The sequence below is a fragment of the Bos javanicus genome, chromosome 10 (genome assembly GCF_032452875.1).
Source record: "Bos javanicus breed banteng chromosome 10, ARS-OSU_banteng_1.0, whole genome shotgun sequence".
NCBI classification, from domain to species: domain Eukaryota; kingdom Metazoa; phylum Chordata; class Mammalia; order Artiodactyla; family Bovidae; genus Bos; species Bos javanicus.
Genome location: NC_083877.1, coordinates 37693170 through 37705646, shown reverse-complemented (window position 1 = coordinate 37705646; position 12477 = coordinate 37693170). Strand labels below are relative to the sequence as shown.

Genomic DNA, 12477 nt, shown 5'->3' with positions numbered 1-12477 from the left:
TAGTACTTATGGTATCTGAAGACAGTTCAGCCACTTCTGGACTAGTCTAGTCTGGCTTCCACCTAAGCAGTACTTCATAGCTGTGTATTCTTCACATGGTACTCATTCATTCTCACAGCTATGTGATGTAAGCTTGTGTCTACGGTGATGCGATCAAAAGGATGTGCTGAGGCAGTGTTTAACATTTTCAGTTGTTCATGAGATTGGGAATAAAAATAAAAGTGTAATAGGGATAAAAGCTTAGTTTGGGAAAGAATTAGTCTGACAAAAGAATGGAACTAAAAGAGGGTCCATGCTGAGGGAAGAGCTGAGAGACAAGACAGAGTTGAGAACAGAAGTACTCTGAGAAAATGAACTCAAGCCAAAACCTGGAATGAGTTGGGAACAGTGGAAGGAAGTGAAGCACCTAATTACAAAGGAGAGGAACAGGGTATTGCTTCAGCTGCTTCCCTGCAGGTAAGAGCAGTTCTCAGAAGCCAGTGCAGCCAAATACCACCCGTCTCATTGTTGCCTAGCCCTGTCTTTGGAGGAGTTTATATGGATGAATATATATTTATATACCTCTCTGAAGACAAAACAAGTTCAGAAGGTATTTGCCTGATGCATATTGGCGTCCTCATTTCCTTTTTTTAGGGCCTCTGCTGAGGCAAAAGCCCATGGTAAGTTTTCCCACAGTCCCTCAGAGCAGACAGAAGAGGGCAGTGTGATTGCCTTGGCAAAGCAAAGATGAAATGGATCACACAAGTCACCCTAGTTAACCTGGTTAAGATTCTCCTGCCTGGCAACAGGAGAGTCATCTTCCTCCCATGGGCTCTGTCTTCCAAAACAGGATTATGACAGGTGGGGAAGAGCATTATTAGCTTGTGAAATGTTCCTAATGCTTTATCCGTATTGTTTTCTTTCATCTATTGGTAAATATTAGTTCTGTATAGAGCATATAGGTTATATAGTAAGTATTTTCCCTAGGACAAGTAAGTAACTTGTACTCATTTTCTTAAGCTTGGAGAAAATGCAGAAAGATCCCAGTGCAGGAAAAGAATCTACTCTCCCTGCTCTGCTTCATAAGCCTTGTGTTCCAGCTGTGTCCCGTGCAGACCACATCTGGCACTATGATGAAGAATATCTTCCAGATGCTTCCAAGCCTGCCTCGGTCAACACTCCTGAGCAGGCAGACGGTGGTGGCAGCAATGGATTTGTAGCCGTTAACTTGAGCTCCTGCAAGCAGGAGGTTGATTCCAAAGAATGGGTGATTGTGGACAAGGAACAGGACCTTCAGGACTTTAGGACAAATGAGGCTTTAGGCCCTAAAACAACTGGAAGCCCTTCTGATGAGGAGCCCGAAGTCCTCCAAGTCTTAGAGGAGTCGCCTCAAGATGAAAAGCTCCAGCTGGGTCCTTGGGCAGAAAATGATCATTTAAAGAAGGAAACCTCAGGTGTGGTCTTTGTGCTTTCTGGGGAATGCCCTGCCACGGCTGCTTCAGAGCAATATATAGATAGGCTAGAATTCCAGGCTGGAGCTGCTAGTCAGTTTATCACAGTGACACCCACAAGTCCAATGGAGGCACAAGCGGAAGGACCCCTTACAGCGGTAAGTTATTTGCTCCTGTCATTTTTCTGTCATCCACTCAAGGTGCTATTAAAACAGGATATATCAACTAAGATTTCTCAGTGGAGGCCTAAGTTTGGCACATGGGTATAAGGGAATGGGGCTTCCCTGATAGCTCAGTTGGTAAAGAACTCGCCTGCAATGCAGGGAGACCCCAGTTCAATTCCTGAGTCAGGAAGATCCACTGGAGAAGGGATAGGCTACCCACTCCAGTATTATTGGGCTTCCAGCTTGGGGCTTCCATACTTGTGGCTCAGCTGGTAAAGAATCTGCCTGCATTGCGGGAGACCTGGATTCGATCCCTGGGTTGGGAAGACCCCCCTGGAGAAGGGAGAGGCTACCCATGCTAGTATTCTGGCCTGGAGAATTCCATGAACTGTATAGTCCATGGGGTGGCAAAGTGTGGGACACAGCTGAGCAACTTTCAGTTTCACTGTAAGGGAATGATGTCTGGGCTAAGTTCTGTAGTTAATCTCCCAATGTGAAATTTCTCAAGCGTTTTCTAGCAGGATAAACAACCTAATATGTGAAATGTCATTATAACCTAATTTCAGAATAACATAATTAGACCCTTAGAAGTATCTATGTGTGTATATATAATAATGATTTTTTAAAATTTGTAATTTTAGAAATTTTTATATTTTATATGAAAGATGGCATATATTTAACCATTCATGGTTTATACTTTATACTGTACACTGTTACTAGGTATCATTTTTTGTTTCTTCTACATAACATTCACCCAGAAATTCCTCATATTTTACATTCCTTTTAAACGTGGTTTTCCTACCTTTTTTCCACATTTAATTTTTATTTTGATAGTTCTCCACCTTTAATGTCCATTGTTCCCAAAATAGAGTCCCAGCCTCACTTCCATAGCTTCTGCTTCAGGAGGTCTGGGAGAGTGAGAACCCAGGAATCTGCATTTTAACAAGCAGTTGAAGATAATTCTGATACAGGCCTTCAAAGGAACATTTTGAGGAAACTCTACTCTTTGCACTAAGTCTGGGCATTTAGATGGGGATACCTGTTACCCTGTTCTTATCAGTAAGCATTGGTGCCCTCTGACTACGTGAGACCCACAAAAGCTAGATCCAGAGGCAGTAAGGAACTGTATGCAAATCTTAGGCCAGAGCAGGTATATCTGCTTCTGTCTTAATGGCAGACATATTAAATAGGGAATACTACCAGTTAGTCTCTCTAGATCTTTTGTAGCTTTGTTTATATGCTCTAGCTTAGATAGTATGATAAAACACACTTTACCATTCTATGTGAATATTTTAAATTATGACATATCCTGATGGGAAACAGTTTATATCTTTTTCATTCAAGCTTGCTTGTTTGTTATGATAATGTGAAAGGAAAATGTCATGGTATCTTACAATATGTAAGAGCTGTGAAAATAGGCAAGGCAGAGTTTATCTGTGTTACAAGTATAGCTAGAATATTAACTGATGAGAACTTCAGCTCTTTTTAATTCTGTTTCTTAGCACAGATTTATGAACTTTGTTTAGGGCTTTCCTTATCCATACACATGAAACCACTAGTTATCACATAGCATGTATAAAATTTTTAGATAATATATTTTGAAAGATGGATAAATTTGCTAGATTGAAAAGAAATTGGTTTGGGGTTGTTTTTGGAAATTAGGTTTTTTCCCCATCAGGGTAAATGATGATGAAGTTGAACACACTACTAATCATTTCTAAAAAGATGCTGAACAACATAGATTTACAGGGGGCAAAATAAGACTTAACCTTTGGTTTATAGGAGAGATATTACATTATGTTTTGATTAACAAATGGAGAGGCAAAATTAAGCTGGCATAAATGAACAAGTATAGAGAAGGAAACTAAAATAACTGCTCTGAAAAAGGTCTGACTACTGGACCAGAATGGCAGTGATTGTAGGAAAGAAGGTGACCGGTTTCACGTGGTGTTGGGTAATCACTGTTGGTAGGGAGAAGTTGCACTTGGGTCTTAATGTGGAAATGGAGGGGTTTTTCCTTACAGAATATTGTGGCAGATTGTACCACATGATCTCTTGGTTCTAGATAGTCCTTTAGAAAGACAATGCTTCATTTTACTTTGCAAACAGTATAAATGTGACTGGAGAATAATAATACCACCTGCTAAGTCACTTCAGTCGTGTCCGACTCAATGTGACCCCATAGCGGGCAGCCCACCCAGCTCCCCTGTCCCCGGGATTCTCCAGGCAAGAACACCAGAGTGGGTTGTCATTTCCTTCTCCAGTGCATGAAAGTGAAAAGTGAAAGTGAAGTCACTCAGTTGTGTCCAACTCTTAGCGACCCCATGGACTACAGCACACCAGGCTCCTCCGTCCATGGGATTTTCCAGGCAAGAGTATTGGAGTGGGGTGCCATTGCCTTCTCATAATACCACCTATATGTTACCTATTTCTATGTAACAAAGTACCCCAAATTTAGCTCAGTTGTGTCTTACCCTTTGCAACTCCATGGACTGTAGCACTCCAGGTTCTTCTGTCCATGGAATTTTCCAGGCGAGAATACTGTTTAAACAGTAGTTGTTATTTCACACTTTTTCTGAGGGTTGGGAGTACAGGTCTGTTACTCTGTTAGGTCTGGCTCAGGGTTTTTCATGAGGTTGCTACCAAGCTCTTAGACAGGAAAATCATCTATGGTTTGACTGGGCTGGGAAGATCCACTTCCAAGGCCATCCACGTAGCTGTTTGCAGGCCTCAGTTCCTCACTGAGTGTTGGCCAGAGGCTTCAGTTCTTCAGCACTCAGGCTTTCCATACTTAACATGGCAGCTGGCTTTTTCAGTGAGTGAAGAGAGAGAGACAGAGATGGGGGAGGCTTGGTGGTAGAGAGAACACCCTCCACCAAGGTAGAAGCCACACTGTCTTTTATAACCTAATCTCAGAAGGGGCAATCATCTTGCTGCCATATTCTATTAGTCACACAGACCAACCTTTCCTTATATCAGGGGACTGTAATATACTGAAGAACTTTACTCATTGACTTTTTTCTCAGACGTTGAGAAGAAGAAAGAAGGGGTTGGGGGTGTAAAATAATGCACAGGGAGGGAGCAGGACAAGAAGAGTCACATAATATTTTTGTAATCTGTCTGTCTGTCAGCATCTATTAAGAGGATTACTCTTGACTGTGTTACAGGAATTACTAATACCAGTACTAGGAGATTCAGGTCAGCAGTTGATTACATTGCCTTAATTCTGTTCTTTTCAGTCCTTCAATTTATTAAGTGTCTGCTAAGTTCCAGGTTTTATGCTATAGCTTAGGGATAAACAATTGGAGAAGGCAATGGCACCCCACTCCAGTACTCTTGCCTGGAGAACTCCATGGACGCAGGAGCCTGGTAGGCTGCAGTCCATGATTGTGGTGGGGCTGTGTACACAAATGACGATATAGATAAATCTGCCTAGGACAGGAGCGTGCAATGTTGGGTGTTTTAATTGTCTCTTATTTTCTGATTTTATTTACCATTGTTGTATGATCACTACGTTGCATCTGACTGTTTGCGACCCTATGGACTGCAGCACACCAGGCTTCCCTGAGTGTCTCCCAGAGTTTGTTCAAACTTCTGTCCACTGAGTCAGTGATACCATCCAAGCATCTCATCCTCTGTTGCCCTGTTCTCCTCTTGCCCTCAGTCTTTCCCAGCATCAGGGTCTTTACCACGGTGAAGATACATTACTTTCAAAAACAAGAGAGCTTTGAAGGATACATTTGCTGGAAGGAGATGCAGGGGTATCAAGCAAAGATCGCAGAGTGTACAAAGGCACAGAGGCTTGAAACACCAAAATTCAGAGTATTTAAATAAGTAAGCCAGAATGGTAGGGCAAAGGAAGGAAGCTGAAGATGAGCTGCACAAGTAAGGTGATAAAGGATGTTGGCCTGCCCTGCTGAGGTATATGGGTTGCAGGACAGGAAACTGCCAGGTTTGAGTGAGGGGAGTAACATGGTCTTTGCGAGCCATGTAGAGAGAATGGCTGGGGCAGCAGCCAGTGAGGAGGCTTTGCAAATATGAGGGCTTGCATTGTGAATTGTGAAAATCTCAATGAAGACGTGAGAGATGGTTCGGTCATGCAGCTTACCTGAAATAGTAGCTTCGTGTGACTTTTCCAGTGTCCACTGAATATTTGGAGCCCTTGTACACCTAGAGTGACTATATTAAAGCTCACAGAGTTACTCAGAGTTTCCACTGAAAAGTGAATGAGCCATGTAATATGTTGATAGATGTAGACTTTAATAGTATGGAAAGGTAAAAACTTTTTGGATTGATTGCCACCTGGTTGATTGCTTACCAGGTGGCTCTAGTGGTAAAGAACTGCCAATGCAGGAGACATAAGAGATACAGGTTCAGGCCCTCGGTCGGGAAGATCCCCTGGAGGAGGACATGGCAGCCAACTCCAGTATTCTTACCTGGAGAATCCCATGGACAGAGGAGCCTGGTGGGCTACAGTCCATGGGGTTGCAGAGTCAGACAGAGTTGAAATGGAGTTTGTGGGAGTTGAATGCATGTGCATTAACTAGGGAGTAACTAAGTGTCCTCTGACTATGGATTTCTATTTTTGATCTGGAAATTTGGATCATTATAAGTACAGAAAAATTTTGTTTCTATGAGTTTACATCTCTAGAACTATTTATATGTGTGTGTATATATATATATATATACACACACACACATATATATACACATGATACATTATATGTATTATATGTATATAACTATATTATATATATATATATATATATATATACACACACACATATATATGATAGTGTAATTTAATCTATGAACAGTCAGAAAAGACTAAAGACTGGTTGGACCAATTTGGGGAGTAAAAAAAGCCCATTTGTGAATTGTTCAAATGAAAGATTGGACTGTCACTTAGGAGACTTCATGGAAGGAGCCCAGGCATCCAGTGTTGATTTACTCATATGTTCAACCTTTACTGAGCATCTGCTGTGTGTCCGGTACAGTGCTAGGGGTCAAGAATTCAAAGCCCAGTGAGTCTCCTCACTATTTAAGTATGATAGATGAGGTGATAGAAACCTATAGGTTGTGGAAGTTGGGGAGGGTTGGACTCTATTTATCCTGAAAGTGTCTTCCAATGACACTTTCAGGGGCTTAAAAACTATTAAATCCTGTAGCCATGTGTGCGATACATAATTATAGGCCAGCCAAGAAATACTTATTTCAGTCTGTCTTTTCTGGGACTTCTAAAAAAACTTTTACTCATAGTTTTTGGCACTTGTGTAAAGTATTATATATAAAGATGCTTTAAAGAAAAGAAGTCTACAGTGAGATTTGAATAGCCCAAAGAAATTTGAATGGTTAAAATTTAATTTCTTTGATAGACCTGGAATTTGTTCCTATAACTCAGTTATTCTTCCTATAGTAGGAACCCATAAATGACTACCTCTGTCTCTTCTAAATTATTTGTTAGGAAAACAATAAAATATAGATATTTCGTATATACCACATTGCTTTCATTTGGAAGAGAGACTATTTGGTATGGATGTTGAATTTACCACAGTTTTTATTATCTTAATAGCATTACTATCCTTGAATGAGAGGAAAGGAAAAGGATAATTTGTAAGTTAAAGTGCAAAGAGTTGATTTGCAGTTTGTCTCTTGCTGTGTGGCCAGTTCTAAACATCAGGTAACTGTAAAATAATGAGGCTACTTTATCTGAACTAAAAAGTAGTGAGACTGATATTAGTCACACTCAGGACTAGGCATTAATAAAAATAAGAAAATATGAAAGAAATGGAAAAGACTGAGGTCATTTTCTAGTTTTGTAGAAAGGTGTATTGATACAATTAAAGAACAGAAGAAAGGAAATGTTTGAATTCATGCCTTAATGAAATGTTTGTGAATTAGAGAAGTACACCTTAAAAGAGACATATGGCTTACTGGCAGATCGTTAATTTAGCCTGTTTGTAGAATGTCCTGAGTATAGGAATTGCTTTTGTCTCTTTATAGTCTAATGTTAAGGAAGCTGTTTTCATCTATACTTAGAATTAGCTTTCTTTATTTCTGCCTGCGGCTATTGATCTTTGGTATTGCTCATCTTAATGTTTTGTGGATTTTTTGGTTTTATTTTTCAGACTCAGTTTCCAAGACTTCATTTAAGAGTGTGTAGCACAAGTCAGTAGGCTTTCCCTTTGAAAGAAGGACTTTCCAAATCCTAGAATCCTGTCCCTGACGTTTTTTTTTTTAACTGTTTTTCTTCATTTGTGAAATTTGTGTTAGTAGAAGTACTCAATTAAAATACCAAGCAGGTATGAAATGGAATCAGTAAAAATGATTTTAGGAATATTTTATAAATTAAAGTGCTATATAAATATTATATGACAGTAATTTATGCAGTTTATCATAATTGCCCAGAATCTTTACAAGAAAAATAATTCTTCTGTCTGGTGGTTCATATATCTTTTCTGTGTACAAGATTATCACCTCTTTTGTCGCACCACACACATATATACATATGTCCTGAATTCAGATGAATTAAGCTCAGAAGTACATTGATTCCCTAACTTCAGTCCTAGAAGACCAATGGAATGTTACTTTTGTAAATAATGCTGATTTCATTTTGGCTAATGTACTTGAAATTACATATAATAATGAAAAGACTTGGTTTATTTTGAATGTAAATATAGTCATCTCCCTAGTTATTTGGTATTTAATACCATTTCATATCTGCTTTTCTTATCACCATCACTCTCGGGTCTTAAAAAGTAATTTTGAAGAGTAACTAACTATAAATTTTAGTTTCAAAATCATTTTTAAAAATATTAGCAATTTGCTATCTGCCTCTAGTGTAATGAAAGAGAGGTGCAGTGTAAGGTGACTTCTGAAGGGCGACAGCACCAACAGCGCTTGCTGCCTCTTTCCCAAGGTCATTGCAGGTGTGGGCTTATCATGAGAATTCATGTCTGAACTCAGCCTGTCTTGATTAATCAACCTGACAGAGCCTAGCAGGACACTGTTTCCATTTAGGAGCTATTCAGGCCATTAGTAAGGTGTTTTCTCCCTGGGCTGGGCTTAGGGCAAGCTTTGCACGTTCTTAAACCTAACGGTATTCCTGACACACAGAGAAACAGATCTAAACAACTCATCTGACTCCAGCCAAATGGATTTCTTAAGTGTCATTGGACTAGAGGTGGGGTCTAAGTGAAATCTCTCGTGACAGCTCCAAATTCATTTCACTTTGATTTCAGAGCAATTTCCTTCATTTTATTAGAGCTTAATGGGCTTCATTAAATGATCTGAATTACTTTCTCAAAAAGGTTTTTTTCTTACCAGTTTATGTAGTTGACATTCTCTGCCTCCTTACACATTTTAATAAATGTGAAGATGTAGGTGTCCTTAAGAAAGGACATTCTTACTAAATATTGAAACTTATTCATATAGAATTGAAATGATGAAGGATGGTAGAATTTCATTTATCATAAACTTGACCTCAAGAAAAATTAAATAAGATACAAAATATTAGTAACATCTTCATGTTTGCTTATAGGAAAATATCAGTAATATTGATTGGCAGAATTTATGGGTACAATAAATGCATGTAAATTTGGAGTTTTTCAACTTAAAATAATTTTTCCCTGTGATCCTGTATCTGGATTCTGGCAGGAAATAGCTGGGACACTCAAAGGGACTTGGAGAAAATTTAATGAATTTTCTGAAAATTTAATGAAAGGACCTTTTTACAGATGTGTGGGTAGAGTTTGAGAGAGCCAACGGAAACAGAAATAGAGGGAGCTATTCAGTTTTCTGAGTCCTGAAAGAGAAGGAAGAGGGCAGTTAGCAGAACCTAGAAAGAGTCATATCTATAGGAGAGGGGGCCCTATAAAAGAAGCAGTGGCCAGGAGTGTTAGAATGTACCACCAAAGCTGCAGTCCCTCAGGAGGAAGCCAGGAGAAGAAACATCCAGATCTTTCTCTCCTCCAGTTCTCTGATCCTCTGTTGGTGCTGCCCATTGGGCAAACACAACCAGAAATCAGAAGACAAGGGAGCCTGGGCAGTGCAGGCACTAGAAATCACTCTTCAGAGCACAGAGCAGGCTGAAGAAAAGGCAGAGATGAGCTTAGAGGAAGGCTGCTCTGCACAGTTTCCGAGCAGGGGAGCATGACTACCATGCATTTGTATTCAGAATTATTTACCTGAAGCATGAGTTGGGCAAATGCAGTTGGGATCTGTGTTCCTCTTAGAAAAATTAGAATTTGAGCTATCAGATCTCAACTCATGGATCATTTATAATTCCACATGATTGCATTTAACTTTTGTTCTCCTCTATCTCCAGATTACAATTCCAAGACCTTCCGTGGCATCTACACAGTCAACTTCAGGAAGTTTTCATTATGGTCAGCAGCCAGAAAAGAAAGACCTTCATACCATTGAGCCCACTGTGGAACTTTACTCTCCAAGGGAGAACTTCTCTGGCTTGGTCGTGATAGAGGGCGAACCTCCTAGTGGAGGAAGCAGAACAGACTTGGGGCTTCAGATAGATCATATTGGTCATGACATGTTACCCAATATTAGAGAGTATGACAGATCCCAAGACGTGGGACCAAAAGACCTTCCTGACCATAACAGACTGGCTATGAGAGAATTTGAGGGCCTCCCTAGGGGATTGGAAGAGAAAAGCATTGCTTTAGGGTCAGATAATGAAGATGAGAAATTAAGTAAAGGGCAGCATTATATTGAGATCTCCCCTCTCCCAGGAGACTTGGTAACAATGGAAAGGGATCACTCAGCTACTACTGAACCTCTTGATGTGACAAAGATGCAGACTTTTAGTGTGGTGCCAAATCAAGACAAAAATCATGAGATAATGAAGCTTCTGGCAGTTGGATCTTCAGAAGTATCTCCACGAGTTATTGACCCATATGTTGAAGAGCAGATAGGCCAGGTGGCAGCAATGCAAAAAAGTAAGATATCTGAGGATGACATCAAGGGTGAAGACTTGCCCAATCATTGTGGAGACCTCTCTACTTTTTTGCACCAAGAGGGTAAGAGAGAGAAAATTGCCCCTAGAAAAGGAGAGCTATTTAATCCTGTTTCAGAGAGTGAACACTGTCCCCCATCCCGGAAGGATGTGGTTAGGTCATCCTTTGTAACTAGACACAGCCGAATCCCTGTTCTAGCACAAGAGATAGACTCAACTTTTGACTCATCCTCTCCAGTCTCTGCAAAAGAAAAGCTCCTCCAAAAGAAAGCTTGCCAGCCAGACCTCGTCAAGCTCCTGGTGGAGAAAAGGCAACTCAGGTCTCTCCTTGGGGACCTCTCAAGTGCCTCTGATAAACTGCTAGAGGAGAGATTAGCCACTGTTCCTGCTCCCTTTTCCGAGGAGGAAGTCTTCACCCCCTTTTCCAGACTGGCTGCAGACTCACACCTGAGCAGGTCAGCCGAAGACAACTTTCTGGCACCCATCATCTCCCAGTCCAGAAAGAGCAAAATTCCAAGACCAGTTTCATGGGTCAACACAGATCAAGTCAATAGCTCAACTCCATCTCAGTTCTTGCCTCGGCCACCACCCGGAAAACCACCCATGAGGCCTGGAGTAGAAGCCAGGTAATGCTGTGTCCTCTCCTTTGTTAAGTGTGCAGCATGATTTCTGTGTCTGCTTGATTATGTCAAAGGTTTCATTTCTTCATTGCCTGCTTCTGATCACCTACTTCCTTCCCTGTCTTTCCCAAGCCATACAGCACAGTGTAGTTGAAGTGTTTTGATTTCAGTTAATTCTTAGCTCTTCCACTTTCTAGTAGTACGAACCCAAATTTCCTTATCTGAAAGATGGGTAAAACATTTGCTTAATTGTTTTGGGAGGAGGAAATCTGGTAGCATATGTCAAGAACTTTTATTAGCATGTGACAAAGGTTCTCTTCCCCAGTCCATTTTAACAAGATAGTTGGTAATTTTCTAGTTTTGTCTAATCGGAATCCCGTTACAACAGATGTCATTATGATGTCAAGTTCTAGGGAAGAATACTTGTCTATAATTTGATGAATGGATCCTGGTAACAGTTATATTTACCTGATGATAATGAATTAAATAAAATCCTATAGGGAGTTTCCCTACATCTGATGATATATACAACCATACATAATAAAGATATTGCCTTAATATTTACTGTATGGTATGCTTGTTTATTGAAATATTCTTATTTGTAGTTGACCAGGGAGTGATTTTATTTTGAAGAGGGGAAAATAATTGGGAAGTAATAAACCAATTAAGAGTACTTTCCTTGGAGCCATTACTCACTTTTCACAAAGTAGAATGGTCTAAACCCTTGGAGAAGAAAGTGAAAGGATAGTCTTTTAACAAAAGCAAAGTGAACATCAAAATAAATTTACATGAAAATTATAGCCTGTTTTAGATAACACAGTAGGCCTCCATCTGTTACAAAGATTTCTGAAGTATATTAAAGTGAGGTTCTATCTGTATCATTACTCAGCAGAAGTTGTTATCCTTTCCTAAAGTAAGTTCAGTTTTGACTTGCCTTAGGGTTTCTTTAGGGTTCGAAGGTAAACATTGGACTTGAAATGACCATGGAACTAAACTTGAACAGGAAAAACGGTGATGAATAAACAGCAGTCATTTAGCTGAGACATTTTAAAAAGATGATTCCATGAACAGTATTCACACATCCCCCGCTTCTCTTTTGCTCGGTGTCTATGCTTAATAGAGATAGTATATCTATGGCTTAAGCTGCTTTGGACTGCAGCTCAAGACCAAATCTTAATTATCATCTACTATTTAGAACTTTGCATCTCCCTTAGAAGTAAGAACTTCGTAACTTGATAACAAAGCCAAACATGTGGCATTGTGTCAGATACTACACAGCTGACCAGCCTGAA

General features: G+C 39.9%; 1 protein-coding gene across 10 annotated transcripts in view; it reads left to right on the top strand.

The window, feature by feature from the left end:
- TTBK2 (tau tubulin kinase 2) overlaps nt 1-12477 on the top strand; it is a 136128-nt gene that overhangs the window by 115353 nt on the left and 8298 nt on the right. For all 10 annotated transcript variants that reach the window (XM_061430924.1, XM_061430921.1, XM_061430923.1 and 7 more), the window contains 2 exons: nt 1000-1588; nt 9921-11191. In XM_061430924.1, the coding sequence (XP_061286908.1) occupies nt 1000-1588; nt 9921-11191 (1860 nt within the window). The remainder of the gene's footprint in view (nt 1-999; nt 1589-9920; nt 11192-12477) is intronic.